This window comes from Antechinus flavipes, chromosome 4 (genome assembly GCF_016432865.1).
Source record: "Antechinus flavipes isolate AdamAnt ecotype Samford, QLD, Australia chromosome 4, AdamAnt_v2, whole genome shotgun sequence".
In the NCBI taxonomy this organism is placed as follows: domain Eukaryota; kingdom Metazoa; phylum Chordata; class Mammalia; order Dasyuromorphia; family Dasyuridae; genus Antechinus; species Antechinus flavipes.
In genome coordinates this window covers 166,411,016-166,429,459 of record NC_067401.1, presented here as the reverse complement: position 1 = coordinate 166,429,459, position 18,444 = coordinate 166,411,016, and the positions used below count along the sequence as shown (strand labels likewise).

At 40.8% G+C, this 18,444-nt stretch overlaps 1 protein-coding gene across 3 annotated transcripts in view; it reads left to right on the top strand.

Annotated features, from left to right (window-relative positions):
- RPTOR (regulatory associated protein of MTOR complex 1) overlaps positions 1-7,612 on the top strand; it is a 551,396-nt gene extending 543,784 nt beyond the window's left edge. For all 3 annotated transcript variants that reach the window (XM_051995401.1, XM_051995400.1, XM_051995399.1), the window contains 4 exons: positions 1,316-1,402; positions 2,583-2,699; positions 3,531-3,660; positions 4,812-7,612. In XM_051995401.1, the coding sequence (XP_051851361.1) occupies positions 1,316-1,402; positions 2,583-2,699; positions 3,531-3,660; positions 4,812-4,880 (403 nt within the window). In that variant the 3' untranslated portion in view covers positions 4,881-7,612. The remainder of the gene's footprint in view (positions 1-1,315; positions 1,403-2,582; positions 2,700-3,530; positions 3,661-4,811) is intronic.
- Positions 7,613-18,444: the final 10,832 nt, after the last annotated feature.

Here is an 18,444-nt window from a genome sequence, read left to right as displayed (position 1 = left end):
CTTTTTTCTTATTCTAAAACTTATGTAATTCCCTAAAGCCAATTGTATTATGTTGTATATAGAGAAAGTTTCTTGGGGAATTGAATCAGGACCATTATCATTGTAATATTCAATTATTTGCTCTCCTACTAGTTTCCATTATCTGGCTCTAAATTTTTTTCCTTAGAGAACTAAGGAGACATGTACTGTAAAGTTTCTAAGAGTTCATTGATCTGCTTCCAAGTTACAATAAAACCTTGGTATTTTTTATTAACTTAACTACACCCTACACATTTCCCTTGAGGTGAGGAAGGTTCTTTTCTAAGCATCAGACCCATTTCAGCTGAAACACTAGTTTAGTTCTTAGTAAAGTTTCTTGCTTGTCTATGTTTGTACTCGCCCTATTTCTGGGTCACAGAGACTTCTCCACTGAACTCAAGATCTTGTCAGTTGGATGTAGGTCCTTTAGTCCAGGTTTGGGTGTCAAAATGTAATGTTCTAGTTAGCTCTCTGGAGGTCTCCTGGAATGAGCCTTGATTTCAGTAGAATAATCACTATGAGAATAGTCAGGGATAAAGTCCAATGTCTTCATTGTCTCCTTCAGTCTCCCAGTCTGAACCAGTATCTCTCAAAGTGCAAGAGGCAGGAGAGCCATCACAAAGCTGATCAAAGATGGAATGTATGTGACTGACTTTGTTCTCAGTTTAAATACTCTATTACACCATGCTAAGTACTAAGTATATGTAAACTAGATAACCATTGTCTCATCAATGGTTAACCCATTGTTGTAGGATTAAATCAATCATACTAAGCCTTAAGTATACCTTTTCAGTGTTCCTGCCTTCTACACTGTGTAAGTCACTTTGCCCCTGCCTGTCTCAGTTTACTAAAAGTAAAACAGGGATAATTGTAGCACCCAGGGTTGTCTCAGAGATCAAATGAGATGTCTGCACAGTGCTCAGCACAAAGACTGATATATAGTAGGTGCTCAATAAATGCTTATTTCTTTTATTTCTGATTTGTTACTCCAGTACCCTTAAAATGGAGTTAAGATACAAGGAACTATCCAGAGTTTCATATCATTTCAATTCCTGAACCTTGGGTAACAAGGGAAAAGTATACATCTATTTTTCTCCTATGATATTTTACTAGGCAATTCCCAAACTCTTATGCTAAGAAGAAATGCTCAGGTGGTTTTTCCATGAAAAGCCTCTTCATTGTATCCCTCAAGACTGAGAACCACAAGTCTAGACAGAGCCTAGGTATTCCTAAATTGTACCCAAGTATTCTAACTGCTAATTAAATGTCAAGAGTTCACCTTCTCCTTTTTCTCTAGCCGAGTTATGACCTACCGTGAGCATACTGCCTGGGTGGTGAAAGCACACCTCCAGAAACATCCCGAGGGCCACATCATGAGCGTCAGGTAATGAGGGTGGAATATTTATGAGACATTTGGCTGTAAAAACATTATTTTCCTTTCCATTAAAAATATGAGTCTGGTATTTAAGCAGCCAGGAAATGATAGCACTTCATTTTGGCATTTCAGGGCAGTCATTAACTTCTGCTTGGGACTGGCCAAAGGGTCACTGATGAGGGCAAAAGGTTAGTGAGGAAAACCATGTGTCTTTCAGCTGGGTTAGAATTGCTTATCCAATTCTCAGGCATTTTCCTTGGCTAAGCTTCATTGCAAACAGTAAAGAGAACCCCAAGGGAGCAGGTAAAATGTCCCCCTTTCTCAAAAACTGCCCTTCTTCCCTTCCACACTTTAGGCAGACAGACTATAAGGAAGAAGAAGGAGCAGTACATGTCTGCTGGGCATATTGCTGTGCAGGATTACTTCACCATATAGCAATTTTCTGCTCATAAATCCATGTCTGTTGCTTGGTAAATACTGTGCTGAGAGCAGTGAATATTTATTTGCCCATTAAAGGGACAGCAGAATATAATTTACTATCACAAAGCCACTACACCTTCTTCACAGAGTTGTTCTTTTTTCTTATTTGTGGAAGGCAGGTGGGTATTAAAACTCTCCTATATTGGAAAGGGGGCTTAACACCATAGCTGTCAGATGTATGCTGTCATATCATTGCTCCCAATCCCACAGAATCTAATCTTCTTATAAAATATAAGAAAAATAATTCATGCTTCTGCCTGGCAGTTTATTTGGTATTTTTCCAGAACCAAAGGGGAATGATACTTTCTAAAGGGACAATGATAGTGGCTCTCCCTAGCCACCCCACCCCTCTTTCTCTTAAATAAGAAGAAAAAAAAAATGAGTAATTCACCCTTGGCTTCCCGGAGAAGTAGCGTTTAAAAGAATGCCAAATTTTCCATGCTGTTCAGAGTTCAGGATATTTTGGCCTTGTGCAATATATATGTAAATAAGAGAATCAGTCTTTTTCTCATGTACCAGAATTAAGTGACAGAATGAAGGGTCTTATTCCAGATTTGAGATTGCACCTGAATTCCTGCAGTCCTGGCTCTTAATTCTTGGTAAAGTGTCCTGACTTAGAAAAGTACCCACAGTCAGCTCCATTGTCAAGAGGATCCCTTTCAACAGACTGGTCTAAATCTTAATAATTGAAAATATTCCCTCTTGGCAGTGTCAATGGAGATGTACGTTTCTTCGACCCCCGGATGCCTGAATCTGTGAATGTCCTCCAGATAGTAAAAGGATTAACGGCCCTTGACATTCACCCACAGGCAAATTTGTTTGCATGGTAGGTACCAGTCTTCTCTCTTCCCTCCCCAACAAGACAGAGAAAAAAATGTTATCATTCTATTTCCCATTCCCGCCACATACTCCCACACTGTTAAGTCCCCAAGAGGAAGAGAAAGAGGAGTCCTTGTGTCCCACTTTATGCAGAGCTCCTATATATCATGGACTCCGCCTTCATTGCTTCAGTGTAAATAGAAGATGCACTAACAAGGAAATAATATCATGAATTAGGGATGTAAAGTCTCTACTTCCTTGTTGCCCTAAAAAAGGTCTAGGAATTTAAGCATCCTAACAAATTCAAAGGTGAGAAGAAAGAAATGATAGATGACAAAAACAGTAACCAAATGCCTCTATCTAACTTAGGATGGGAGTTTGGGGGAATAGTAGTTTTTGAGCAGTCAGTTAAAGCCTGGCCTCTCTGGTTTTGTTCCCCATCCACTGAAATTGAATTTTAGACCCTTTATATAGAGAGATCTTATTCAAAAGTCCGCAAGGTATCAACAAAAGGTACAAAAGTCTATCTTCTGGTCTTCTGTACTGCACAGTGTTATTCTAAAGAAAAGCAGTTTTAATCTAGCCCCAGCAGTATATTTTTCCCAGCAGTATCAAAGTGAATTGGAAAGATCTATTTATCTGCTTTGCTGTTCACCTCTTCTGCCCAATTTTAAAGACAAACCCCATTTTTAGGAATGGCTGAGGCAAGACATGGAGAAAAGGAATTTTCTTGCTCCAACTTCATATACACACACACACACACACACACACACACACACTTGCAAAAAATAAAAATAAACAATCTCGGTTTATACATGTTCTCTTTCCTGATCTACAGTGGCTCAATGAATCAGTTCACGGCTATCTACAATGGGAATGGAGAGCTGATCAACAACATCAAATACTATGATGGGTTTATGGGACAAAGAGTTGGAGCCATCAGCTGTTTAGCTTTCCACCCGCACTGGGTCTGTATCTTATATTGGGATTTCTGTGGTTTTAGTGAATGCTTTGCTCTGTTAAATTTACCAGTGCTGACCCCCTGAATGGAACTAACACTTTTCTTCCTGTAATAATCAGCAACATCCATTCACCTTTGCTCCTGGGGTAACCCTAGCTTCACATACCCTGAGTTCTAGGGCATGATCTGTATCCATATTCTCCTGCTCCCATTTACCTCCTGAGAATCCTAAGAAGCTGACTATATTATTGGATAAAAGACAATCTTTAGAGCTCTTCAGGACAGACACTATTATGACTACATTGACCTAGGTTCAAGAGCAGAAAAATCAGCTTCACTTGGCCCTCCCATGAAATAAAATCAATCCCCTCAGCAAAGTGATATTAGACTATCTCCCTGTCCTTCTTTCTCCTTATAAAAGCAACCCAACAGAATCAGTAGCTTATTAGCTTTGATGCTAATAATAATCCATTCATGTAGTCACATCTTGTATTTTTTTTTTAAGTTGCTTTCTTCCAACTTGAAACTCAAACTCAGGTTTTTTGTGTATCATGAGCGCTAGGCAATCTGGCAAAGTTTATGGACCCCTTCTTAGAATAATGTTCTTAAATGCAAAAATAAAATACATAAGTATTACAATGAAAATTAATTGTATTAAAGTACTATTATCATAATGTTTTTGAAATATTACTGACTCAGGTTGAGAACCCCTACTCTGGAGGATTCTAGCCCCTAGATTTCTGCTGAAATGTATTGGATGAAATACATGAAATTTGTCCCCATTGGATTAACCTAGAAAAAAAATGCTAGGCAGTATGGGTAATATGCAAATTTCCTCTACTGGAGGACAGGTAATGCATTGTCCCAACTACAAGCTGGCAGCTAATACCCACCATCATTTCTGGGTCTGCTTGGAATAGCAATGTGAATAGCAGCATTAACGAAAACCCTTAGGTGAAAGACAGATTACACACCATGGCAATTTGCACCTTCTCAATTCCATTGAGGATCAAGGTAACCAGATGACTTCATGACTGATTTGCATCTTGCTGCCCATAGCGCTTTTTTGTCCTCTGCATCTCTGGGCATGGGCTCATGTGTGAAGGCGTGGGCTGAGCAAGCTGTTTATTCCTCTCTCATTTGCTTTCTCTCCTACAGCCTCATTTGGCAGTTGGAAGCAATGACTACTACATTTCGGTGTACTCCGTGGAGAAGCGCATCAGATAACAGGAGCCTGCAGTCTCCCCAGAGATGGGGAAGTCCCTCCCAGGCAGGGCTGTATCTCTCCTGTCATGTACATAGTGAAATGATCGACTTGAATGTTTAGTGTTGGCTGCTGCTGCAACCTGTAACTTGAACATTTTTTTCTTCTGACTTAGCTACTGATGATTTGAGGAGAGACAGATGCCTGCTTTCTTTTGTTTTTGCTATAATATCTAGAAAGTACAGGAAAGGAAGGGGATTTTTATTCTTTTTGTTTTTGATGGTTGCTTCTCTGCTAAGAACACAACTTCCGGGTTCCAAGGACTTGGACAAACCACACCTGTTTTGTTTTTGTTACCATTTTGGTTGAGATTTTTGTTGTGTTTGGGTTTTTTAGGGTGGGGAGGGGGGAGGATCCCATTAGCTTTGTGTATTTTTATTTTGCTAGAATATTAGCTAGCAAATAGCTGAAAGACTGAAGTCCAGAATGGCCAGGGGCTCACATGCAAGGGCAGAGCAAACATGCCCTCCCATTTGTCTCTGCGGACAGTAATACCTGATTTGGCCATCCGTGGAATAAGCCCCAGAAACTGGGCAGTTCTGATGAAGCAAGGAGAGCATGAGCCATCCATGCAGCTTCTGCTCATTTCTCTCCCTTCCTAGAGTCAGGAATGTGCTCTGCTTACTGAGAATAAAGATTCTCAGGGTAGGAGGCTGGAAAGACCAAGGAAAGGATCAAGTGGAAATATCCTACTTGCACTATGCATATGAATGGGAACCCCAAGCAAGGCTACTTTAATATTAGGAAATGGAAATGAGTATTTGAAAGACTTTCCCTTGTTGGTGGGATTACCTGTATGGGCATGATGAGGGACAGGATTGTTCACCTTCCACCTTTCTGAAATTTCTACTCTGACTCTGTTATTTATCAAGTTGAATTTTTTTTTAAAGTCGTTCTCCTTCCTCACACAAACAAATCCCATCAGCGCAAGGCGCTTTGCTGGCTCTGGACAGATGACAGAATCCCTTGGTTGTTATAGCTGCTGCCTTAAACCACTGGGTTTCATTTCTTGCAGAAGTGCTAATATTCAGATTACTGGCAGGCTCGGTAATTATATGCCCAGGAGCATGCCTATCAGCTTGTGTGCCCACGTATGCATGCTTATGTGTACAAGAATAGAAGAGCAACAGTACTCTTGAGTCACAGTGGGTCAATGATGGGTAATTTTTTTTCAGGACAACACATTCCCTTGTTCCTGGTCCTTCTCTCCCATATCCCGGTATAACTAAGATATGCATCTTGCAGTCTGTAATGCAAAAGAGACTTCCCGGGTGATTGCTTTAGAGTATGGTTGTATAGGGTGTGTGTGGGTGTGTGTGGGTATGGGTGTGTGTGGGTGTAAAGTGCAAAGCCTGAGAGAAAGAGATACAAGTATGAAGATAATTTTTTCCCCTGTTAGGTGCCAGAAAAATGTAATCTTAAGCAGTGTTTGAGAACAAAAATGGCATTTGCCAAACTTAACCACAATGATGATATATTGAAAAACTTTTTGGTTTTTTTCTTTCCATTTTTCTTTGGGTATCACGATTATTCATAGGCTAGTGTAGTGGCCTAATTAATTCTGCCAATAATGAGACCAATAATAGTGGTAAAAAAAAAAAGTGATGAAATATTTTTGTTCTCTTTATTATGGAAGGCAGTTCAACCTCACCTGCAGGATTCTGTCTGATGGAGTTATGACTCTATTGTCATGGGTCAAATGCCAAGGAAATTCCTTGTCTTGTGTTGTCCCTTGGTGAGTTAGCTATGAGGGTACTCCTGGGGAGGTGAGGGCAAATGAATTGCCCCTTCTAGCCACCCTGTAATAAATACGTACCTGCTAAAAGAAAAGTGATTGTAAGATGTTGATGCTGAAATTCATGAGGAGGGAGACTGCCTCCCTACCCAGAATCCAGTTCATCCTCCTGACTGCCTTGACCTTCTATAGGAAAGACTAGATCAGCTTGGGATAAAATCATTTTGGTATCAAGAGGGCTGTAGGGTTCCCCACTCATCTCCATGGCTGGAGAAGGACAAATAGCAAACATTGTAGAACTTTATTTAAATGTAGGTGATAAATTTAGCAGTAGCTGGTAGACTGTTGGTAACCTATACGAATGATGTGTCTATCAGGCTAATATGCTTGTCTTCATTCATTTTGTCCAAAGTTAGCATTGAACCCACCAGCTTCTACTGAACTAAGAGGTTCAGGGAAAGTCCTGAGGGGGATCCACCACTAGGTGTTAATACAGCTTCTAATCTGCAAATAACTGACTAACAAAGTTGAGATTTTTAACCTTATATGCATTTCTCTTTGTTCTGAGACAAAACCATTACCTGGCAAAATGTAGATAGTACCAGAAGGAGAAAAAAGATTTTTCTCCGCCTCCTGCCTGCAGTCCCCAACTCTTTTACAAGTTGGCACAGCCAGGAGTAAGTAACTTTTACAATTAGCTTTCATCTAGTGTGTGTGTGCATGTGTGTGCGTGTGTGTGCGTGTGTGTGCTTGTGCACGTGGGCTGTATTTTCAGAGGTTTGATGCGAAAATTCAATCATGAAGTTAACCAAGGCTCTAGAGAGCATCCTACCTAAAGGTTCATTTATCTATTTATTTTACAAAAATTAAAATTAAAAAGACTTTTAAAAATGGACTTGTAATGTGAAAGTAAGAGCAATGACAAAGAATAAACTGTTAATAAAAAATAAAATGCAGAAATAGCTGGTCATCAGTTTTCTCCTGGAAGAGACAGAATTGCTTGATAACATAATATCATCAAGGAATCTCTCTTTGGAAATTTATGACATTTTCCTCATTGTCCCATAAGAGAATCAGTACAGTTATGATGGTGCCCATTTTACAAGATGAGGAAGCAAAGGGTCATAGACTTGTCCAAAAATAACTCTATTGGAGAACAGTGGAGACAAAGCAATATTAGGGGTGGGGTTGGGGTTTGGAGTGGGAATGGGAGGCTGTTGCAAGGGTAAACATCCTACAGATGCATCAAAGAATGAAACAACAGATGCCAATAAAGAGCTATATTTTAGGTTCCCCTCATCAGACACATAAAAGTCATTCTGGGTATAACATTGTATTCTCCCTCAATTCATGATACTACAATTTTTATTTAAAGTCTTTACAAGTCTTCCTTGGATGCTTAGAAATCTTAAGAAGGCAGTGCTGATTCTCCCTGACTCGTGCTATGGCAGATAGCCAAAAAGAAGTCCCTTATATTGGATGGTAGACCCCAGCAATACAATGACCTTTTTAAATAATCACATGCCCTCTATTTGGGAAATTCAAGTTCCAAAAGGTGTTCACTATATAACATCATCATTTAAAAAAAAAAACCTCATTTCTAAATTATTGACTATGAACTAGTCTAGGATGGTAAACACAACAGCTTTTTGCTCCTTCAAAATATTTGGAAACATGGGAGCAAAGTGGAAGAAAGCTCTTTATTTTAGGCACAAGTGGGCCAGAAACAATTTTTGTTCATTGAGATTAGCCTAATGTAAGTACTTCCATTTAGAAAGAGAACCAAAGACAGGTAAAGTCATCCTGTGATTCTAAAAATTTTGTAATACAAAGCCATTTCCAAATTCATTAGATTATGCAGAACAGTAAACCAGATTCCCCAATGAGAACAGTTTTGCTTTGTCTGACAGAACAAGTGACTAAATATTTTGTCACATCCTTGGAGAATAATTTTCCTAAAATGACTCAATCCCTCTTACCACTTCCTTTGAGGATTCCTTTTTCCAGCTGGTCAAAGATGAATTCAAGAGATACTTCCATTAATGGATGTAGCAGAAAAGATTTTTTATTTCTCCTTTATAGGAGATGTGCACTTGCTAAATCTGATGGTTTTTATTTCCTCTCCCTTCTCCCTTGTGTCCTAAAAAAACTAAAGCCTTTCACCTGTGAAATTCCTACCTTGGAGGCCTTCAGGTCTGAATGCTTCACATGTAATAGCTCCCTACAGAAACCAGTTACTCCAACTATCTTCACTTTATTATCTATCTTCCTCCCTCCTCTCCCAAAGTTTTCAATTCTAGAACTGTAACCTAATCAGTTCAACACTGCCACTGCTCTACTATTCCCACTCACCCTTCCCCAGTAATTTTCCAATCCACAACACCCCTCCCTGGCTATCCTTTCCTATAAGCAGAACTTCCCCCTTTAACTATCCTTGGGGGCAAACACTTTTTTTGATTTTTATTTTCTAACTCTAGTGCTTGGCACATAGTAAGAATTTAAAGTTTTGCCATTCATTCATTTTTGTATTTTTCCACCATATTTCTTGCATCCCCTTTTCACTACTGGAACAGTCCCATATTACCTTGTCTAGACTATTGCAATAGCTTTCTAATTGATTTTCTTACCTCAGGGGTGTCTCTCCATTCTAATCTATTATAGACAATGTCACACCCCTATTCAACAAACTCTAGTGATAATCTATTGCTCCCACTATTAAATATAAACTACTGTTTTGCTTTTAAATCCCTGTTCAACCTATCCCCAACATACCCTTCCAACCTCATCATACATTCCCTTCTGGCTCTCTATAATCCAGCCAAATTGGGTTTCTTGTTCCTCACATAAAACACAACTTATTTCCAAGCTTATGTGCTGGCTGTCCCAGTGCCTAGAATGCACTCTCTTATTTGAGCCAACTCTTGAAGCAAAAAATTCTTTACACTTAAAAAGGGCATGTCAATCTACTCTTGGATTTCTAGTCACATTCCCCCAGTAGCTTTATAAATCCAGAATTTCCCTCCCTGACTTCTATTTCCCTATACTATAGCTCTCTTCTTTAGCAATATTTGAGACAAGGACTGTCTTAGCTTTTGTTTTCCTAACCGCAGAAAACAATCCATGCTTCTCTTCAAGACTTACCTCAAGCACCACCTCCTACATGAAGTTTTTCTGGATCCCATTGCCTTTTGGAAAATGCTTGTAAACTGGTTAATTATTATTATATATATATATAATCACACACACACATATATATATATATAATTCTACCATATAAATGTCACTGAGACTTGAGATGGAACTCATTAATAGAATATCTTTTAAAGAATATGCCTAATTTTAAAATAACAAGTAAAAGAATCAGTAGAGTAACACTGTATATTAGAAAGATTGAATTGTGAAGGAATTCAGGTACCAAAGGAAAAACAATTAGATGAGGATCACTAAAAAGAGAAAGGAAAGCAATTTTGCATGAGAGCATTATAAGTCATGAGGACACAGAGAAGCAATAGAGAAGGAGTCAAGAAAACATCACAAATATGTCCCAGAGGCATGAGGACCTTCAACTCTCCAGACATCTATTGTTGCTTTCTTGCTGTCTCTGCTTAAAGCAAACCAGCTATCATTTACTGTGCTTTGATGAAAGGTGTAGATCTCATCCTTCAAAATGTGGGACCAACAAGGGAACTGCCATTCTGGACCTATGATTCTGACTGATAAGAGGAACACTATTTGCTAAAGTAAATATGTTTGGAACCCTGGGAAGGGATCTTTACCTCTTGGAATTCTTGACACAAAAGAGAAAAGTCTGACATGTTAAGAGAACCTTCAGCTTTGGGGATAATGGGTTTCAGAATTCAGAAAAAGGAGAAATAGAATCTTAGTGCTTGAAGTTCTACAGGAAAAGCCAATCCAAAATAATTCTGATTGATTAGAAAAAAAAAAGGTAATATCTAAAGAATCCAAAGTGGTTGCAAAAGATACATAGCTACCATCTTAAATTAACAGTGCATGTATAGACAGTGGGAGCAAGAAGCAGGTGAGCGTGAATATAAAATGGTAGTATGATCATTCCTATAAGAATACAGTCAGAAATTCCAAAATTCAGAATAAATAGAGATGATGACTGCCAAAGAGCATCACTTTGAAAAAAAAAAGGGGGGGGGGGGACTTTTAAACTTTTCAGTCAGAAGACTGTCAAAGTAATTGATAGGACCATCCAACTTTTTTATTTTGATTCTTTTCTTATTTTTCTTATTTTCTTAATGAAAATCACTCAACATGTTGAAAGGAAAATTCTTTAGTTTTTTCCCCTTGATTAATGAGGCAAAACAGGATAGAGAATTAAAAGGAGTTTATTGTACTTGTACTTTGAGGTAAGTAACACACTGACTACCTGATTGAACCAGGTTTTTAAAGTGAGATAGACAATTCAGTTAGAAAAAGAGGTTGAGCCCTTGCAAATCGGTTCTTCCCCAAGGTAGGAGTATGTGACAATTTCCAGGGAGGGGGTGACGACCACACGGCAAAGAGATGACTGGAAACACCTCTTTCCAACCCAAACAAGTAGGTCTGGAAACAGTGAATAACTGAATCAGCATAATGTTCAATAAATAAGCACTTAGAATGTGCCAGGCACCATGCTAAGTTCTGTGGAAATAATTTTACTGCTAAGGAAAAAAACAAAAATGGCTAGCAAGAAGTCCAAGTCGAAGGTAAGTAAAGTATTAGTAATAGAAAATTCACTACCTTCAATGAGTTAAAGTCAGCAGGCTGGGATGGACTACATTCCAAAATGCTGAAAGAACTGTGAATTTGAGTAAATTCTAAGTAGAAGTGATGGCTGAACCATTGTCAATGATTTTTGAAAAATCAAGGACAAAAAGGTATCACAAGACTTAAGACCAGCAAATGTTTCCCCAATTTTTTTTGGGGGGGGGCGGCGGGAATAGATGACCACTTGGTCTTCAAATCACAAGCCTATGAGCTTGATTTTTATTTCTGGAAACTTGTTAGGATATTAGTTTCTTAATAGTCTGTGGACATTTAAAATTAGAAGCAATAATTATTAAAAGACAATAGCTTAAACAAGTCATGGAAACAACTGCTTGTATGAGGAAAGAATCTTTGTAGCAAGTTAAGGAATTGACCTATGATTATATTTCCCAATAAGAGATACAAATTAAAACAAGTCTGAAATTCCATCTTACATTTAGCAACTTAGCAAAGATGATGTTGAAGAAAAATGACCGTTGGTTTCATTTGTTCTTCCCTACTAGGAACAAAACTAGAAGCAACATGAAAAAAAAAAAAAATGTGAAAAAATTATGGAGCCAAAGAAAACAATTCTAATTATTCATGTAGGCTAAAAGCACAGTTCATTCAATAGTATAAAGAAGCAGTGAGTTTCCTAGTATTGGAGGCATTTGAGTAAAAACTGGGTATCCATTTTTCAGACCCATTGGAGAGAGAATCTTTGCTTCAGGTACAAATTGAACTAGATCAAGTGATTCTCAAACTATTGTTCTCAGTATCTTCATACTATTAAAAATTATTAAGGATTCATCCAAAGATTTTTTGCTTATGTGTAGTATGTTTATAGATATTTGCCATATTAGAAATTAAAAAGTAGTTTTGAATTTGTTGATCTTTGAAAGAGTTTCAGAGACACACAAGATTCTGTGGACTATACTTTGAAAACCACTGAATTAGATGGCCTCTGAGGTCCCTTTCAATCACAAGATTCTGTGATTCTGCATGGAACTTTTGCCACCAGAAGGACCAAGGGCGTGATATAAACTTAACAAATTAATTTCCACAAAAGGAAGTGCTTTGTGTGTACTCTGGGCTCTAATCTAAGGGCCAAGCCTGCTATATCTCCCACTCAGAAGTAGGGTAGTCTGAAGGATTGGAATGTCTCTGTTATCAGAGGCTTACATGTTGGAATACACGGGAGCCCCCTGACAGTGGCTGCTGGAGATCCAACCCAGAATGGATCTCCTCTTGTGAAAGGCTAATACAAGGAGACTGAGAGGCAGTTACATTGTCTGACCTTTCTCCTCTTCCCTCTGCCTCCAATTTATCTCATTCCTAGTCCGCAACACCTGTGTCAGCAAAGGCTGCCCTGCAACTCTTTCAGATGCTATGATCCACAGCTGTGGAGGCTCTAGGCGAATTGACCTGTCCCTTAACACTTATACTCCCCAGCTATGTTCCCCCTCATTTCTTAGGGACCAGTGCAAATCACTGGCAACCAGCACCAGTTCCACTGAAATAGGAAGTTAAAGAGGCAGGGATGTTTACTATAAAGTATACACAAAGTATACACACGCATTACACCTCAAAACTTGTTTTAATTTGCATCTCTTGTTTTTGGGAAATACATTGATAAGTGTATGTCAATTTTTTTTTAATATCAGAATAACTTCCTATAAAGATTCTCTCTCCATACAAGTAATTGTTTCCATGACTTGTTGAATATATAAACATTTTCTCCCATAGTTCCAATGTACACTCTTTCTTATATAACTGAAACTGAAAATATAATGTCTCTGAAAGTACAGGCTCAAAGTTTAGCTCATTTCCTCTAGAGCACAGGTCCTACAAATTTCCATCCAAAGGTAGCATCATCTTTGTTTTGGCTATTACTGGCATGGGTCCAAAAAGTCGATTCTACAGATTGCTTCTTGCCCCTCATAGTATTATCAATGTTAGGCTAGCTGCTAGATGCAATACTTGGAATCTTGGATCCTGGGATCTTAATTTTCAGTATGCCAGAGTTCACTCATGCTGAGCTTTCAAACTCAGGAGGTCACAAAGCTCTGCTTTCCTTCACCTAAAACAGACAAAGAACAAAAAGGCTGAAGCCCCAAGCCCATTTTTAAGAGTCATATAGATTCAGAGGGCTGAACTCCTAAGGCCTTTTCACCACATAGTCTGTCACTAGAAGCTGTACATGGAAAAATCTGAGTTCCCCCAGAAGGAAATGAAACAGAGATAGCCAAGGCTGATTTAAGGTTCTTTGAAGACACTGATAGTTCTTTACAGACAAACAAACAAAAAAATCTCCCAACCTCCATGGTTAGCCAATTGTAACAAATTATAGAATGTCCATACATGTTCCATAGACTCTCCAAAATACTTCCCTCATACGTCCATCACAATTGTTTTTGCAGCCATCTCCCAGATTCTCCATGTGGGGAAATTGCATCAGTCAAACATCCGCACAATACTCTCTCAACTTATGCCTTTGCCAATTCCTTCCTCAGTATTTGGAATGGACTTCTTTCTCCACTATGAAAAAATGAATGAAAAGCACAGGTCAGGAACTATGTTAAACATTGGGGATTATAAAAATATAAAATCAAGAGAATCCCTGCCCTCAAGAAGTTTACCTTCTATTAAGGGGAGATTAAATTAGAGAGCTAGAGATAAGAGAGTACTTATTAAGCACATAACACATAGTAAGAATTATGTTAAATGCTGGAGAAAAGATGGTCCCTTCTCAAAGAGATTGCTTTTAGTAGGGGAAGACAAAACATAAAATCAAACTAGAAATCAGGAGGAATAATAAAGGAAGGCAGTGGAGATGAGAGCCAGCAGCTGGTGGGGAGATAGAGTAGCCTGGAAAGTGAGTTGAGTTGGTACTAAAATGAGTGCCATGCAGCAAAATAATTGTTTGGACATGTATACATATGTTGTATTTAACTTACACTTTAACATATTTAACATGTATTGGTCAACCTGCCATCTGGAGGCAGTGGAGGGAAGGGGGGGGGGGGGGGAGGCCCACAGCTTGTGGCCTATGAAAACGCGTTTTACCAAGGATTGGAGAGCATTTCTCCCCAGGTGTGTTGCCTGGTGCAGATCAGAGATCAGTTTCCATTGACTTGCCTCTGAGATTAAGAGGTGGTCTGAGGGCGTTTGAAACCAACCAGAGGGAGAAAGGGTGAACCCCCTTTCCTCTGCAAGAGCTTTTTCCTGTGAACTATAGGAAAGGATAAAAGAATCAGGGAGCTGGGGGATTAAAGGTGCCACAGTCAGTGGCAAAAGGGCAGCTGCTTTAGCAGCTGAATCTTCAAGCCTGTTTCCCTTAGCCTGAAGTGAATCTCCCTTCTGGTGTCCTTTATAGAATATAATAGAGACCTCTCTGGGTTCACGGACAGCTTGCAATAGATGCAGAATTTTCCCCACATGTTTAATGGGAAGAGTTTTTTGCTGTCAACAAGCCCCTTTCTTTCCAAATAGTTCCATGAGCATGTAAAATATGGAAAGCATATTTGGAGTCAGTATTATAGATGTTCACTCTCATCCCCTTCCCCAGTTCTAATGCCTTGGTCAGCGTTATGAGTTCCGATTTTTGAGCAGAAGTCCCAGGAAGTAATGGCTTAGTCTCCAGAGTGCTATGAAGAGATACCACTAAATAGCCTGCTTTTTCTCCCCATTTTCAAGAAAGTTAGATCCATCTGTGAACCACTCCCCATCTGCACTCTCAAGGAAGATGTCCCTTAAGTCAGATCTGCTGGAGTAGACAAAATCTATAACTTTCTAACAATTATGGACAATCTCTTCTGGCTGATAGATGTCAGGGAGCAGGGTGGCAGGATTTAAGGTGTGACAGACTTGAAGAGTTAGATCAGGCTTATCTAGCAGGAGGGCCTGGTACCTAGTAAGCCTCCCACTGGAGAGCCACTGATGCCCTTTGGCTTCTAGAATGCTTTGGACTCTGTGGGGGATTAAAATCTCTAATGCCTGACCCGGGGTCAGTTTGGAGGCTTCCTCAATTAAAAGGGCTGTGGCAGCCATTGCTCTGAGGCAGGAAGGCCATCTTAGGGAAACCGAGTCCAGTGTTTTTGAGAAATAAGCCACAGGTCTGGGATCAGGTCCTAGAGGCTGAGTAAGGACTCCCAAAGCCTGCCCTCGCCTCTCATCCATATATAGAGTAAAAGGTTTCTGTAAGTCAGGGTGGATAATGGCGAAGGCAGAAGTCAGTCTGGCTTTCAGGGTTTTAAAAGCCTTGGCCCAATTCAAGTCCCCATTCAAGAGGAAGGTTATCAGGACCCTGAATAGAATCATAGAGAGGTTTGGCAATAATCCCAAAATTGGGAATCCAGATCTTGCAGAAGCAGCCATGCCTAAAAAAGGTACGCAGTTGCTTCTTTGAGGCAGGGTCTGGCAGGCTTAGGAAAGATAGCCTGTTTCCTCAGTTAGAGAGCAAGAGGTGGGGGTAAGATTGTGGCCCACATATTTGACAGACTGGCAGGCTATGTGGGCCTTTGGTAGGGAGACCCTGTAATCTCTCAGGGTTAGAAAATTTAGGGTCTTTGTGGCTGCTTTTAGGGACTCCACTCTGGTGGGGCTACAGAGCAAACTATCATCCACATATTGGATAAGGCTGCTCCCGGGCAGCTTTAGTTCCCTTAAATCTTTGGCTAATGCTTGCCCAAACAGGTGTGGATTATCCCAAAAGCTTTGAGGCAGAAGAGTCCAGTTAGCTGGTGGGGGAGTTTCCCTGGCTTAGCCCATTCAAATGCAAAGAGAAATTAGGAGTCTGTATGTAAAGGAATGCAGAAAAAGGCATCCTTAAAATCCAAGGTGGAAAACCATTGTGCATTCCCAGAATCTGCGTGAAGATCGTATGTGAATTAAGCACTATGGGATGGATTGAGATAACTGCTTCCTTAATCACCCCGAGATTCTGTTCGCTGTCTTAACAAGAAAGAATCGGCCTATTACAAGGAGACTGGCAGGGGATCAGGAGGTTAAACTTAAGGAACTTGCCAATCAGAGGCTGCAATCCTATCCTGTCTTCCTGCTTAATTGGATATTGGCATCTAAGAGGAAATATACTAGGATCCCGCAGCTTAATGAGGGCTGGGGTCCCATGCATGGCTCTTCCTGGGATGCCCTGGTCCCACACAGAGCAGTCACTGTCCTCCCAGATTTCATAGGATGTGGGAGAGTCTTGAAAGGAGCACAAAAAAGATCAATTGGAGGTTTGAGCAGGGAGAATTGAAGAGCAGCTTCACCATCAAGTCTCACCCCAATAATGGGGTGGGACAGGAAGGAATAATTAAAAAGGAATGTGGAAACAAGTCCCCAAACTGTAAGGCAGGGGGAGAGTTTCCAAGCAAATCTGGAGGTTTTCCTCAATCCCCATTACTTTATGGGGCAAATGGGACCCGAGTGCCATAGCAGAACCAAAAAAGAGGCCCCTGTGTTGAAAAGAAAGGAGATAAGCTTACCTGCTATGTCCAAAGTAACCGTGGGCTTGGTGGTGCTGATGGAGAAAGGGGGGGCCTCACTGAACCTGGTCCTGAGGAGAGCAGAGGGCGAAGTCCGAGACAGTGGCTCTACCTCTCTCTGGGCAGTCCCTCTTCCAGTGCCCTTCCTTGTTGCATTCCGGGCTAGGGGCGGAGGGGAAGGTGGGGGGTTCTGAGGGCATCTTCGTGCCCAATGACCCCCTGCCCTTTGCATCTAAAGCACGAATCCCTGTGCTCTCTGGAAATTGCGGCAGCTAAAAGTTGGGCCTGATCTTTGTTTCTCTCTCTGGCCCTGCAATCCTCCTCCACTGCTGCTGCTTGGTCTCCATTATTGAACACACCAAAAGTGACTTCCAGTAATTGAGTCATGGGAGTCTGGGGCCCCAGAGCTAATTTCTGTAATCGGTCTTATATCGGGGCAGACTGGTAGATAAAATGCATGCCGAGGACAGTGGTCCCCTCTGGAGAGGTGGGGTCCAGATTAGTGTATTTCCTCAGAGTCTCTACCAAGTGGCCTTGGAAATGGGCAGGATTCTCTTCAGCTGCTTGAGTAATCTCCCTTAGTTTGTTGTAATTAACCTGCTTTTTAACTCCCTTCCTCATGCCCTCGATGAGTCAGTTCAGTAGGTGATCTCCCCTCTCCCTGTCCCTGCTTCCCTCCTGGTAGTTCCATGAGGGGTCTAAGATTGGCACGGCTGTGGCCCCTGGTTGGTATCTAGCAGGGGAGGAGGCGGCCATGTCCCCAAACTTCTGGGCCAGGTCCCAGACCCTCCTCTTCTCCTCTATGGTACAACAAGAGGAAATAATGATGTGAATATCTCCCCAGGACAGATTGTACTGGAGGATAATGGCTTTAAACCCCTCAATATGTGGGGTTCTCAGAGTATCTGCCCAGTTTCACCTTAATTTGGGAGAGATCCAACGTGGAAAAGGGCAGCTGCACTCTAAGAGTCGTTTCCCACCCTCCCCCACCAGGGTCAGCAACTTCCCTCAAAGGAAGAGTTTAGAGGTACCCAAATCAGGGTCCTGAGTAGCAGCTGTGGCTGAATCAGGCTCCAGTGGAGGAGAAAGAGGAGCTCCAACCTCGGTAAGAGAAGGGCAGAGGCCTTGGGGATGGCCGGCCCTCAGAGGGAGGCTGGGGGGATTGGTTTGAGGAAAAAGAGAGCCCACTTCATGTATGAGAAGGGCTAAGAAGTGGGGGCTGGGCAATCCCAGAACTTGACTCCAGAGGAGAGGGGAGTCATATATCTGGAGACCCAGGGTCCTGTTTTTGGTAAGGGGGTGGTTCTGGAGTACAAGGGTTCTGCTGAGAGCCGCGGGGCAGGGCAGACGCTTCTTGCGCCCCTAAAGGAGTGAAAAAAGGGGATGATCTAAAAGGTCAGTTTCTACCTCCAGTTCTTCTCCATTAAACTTGACAAGCAGCATTCTGCAATTTAATCTTAATTTGGGGCCTTGTGCCAGAGTCATGAAGGCCTGAATATAAGGAACTTCAGTCCATTTCCCTTGTCTTCTGCAAAATGAGTCTAGTTC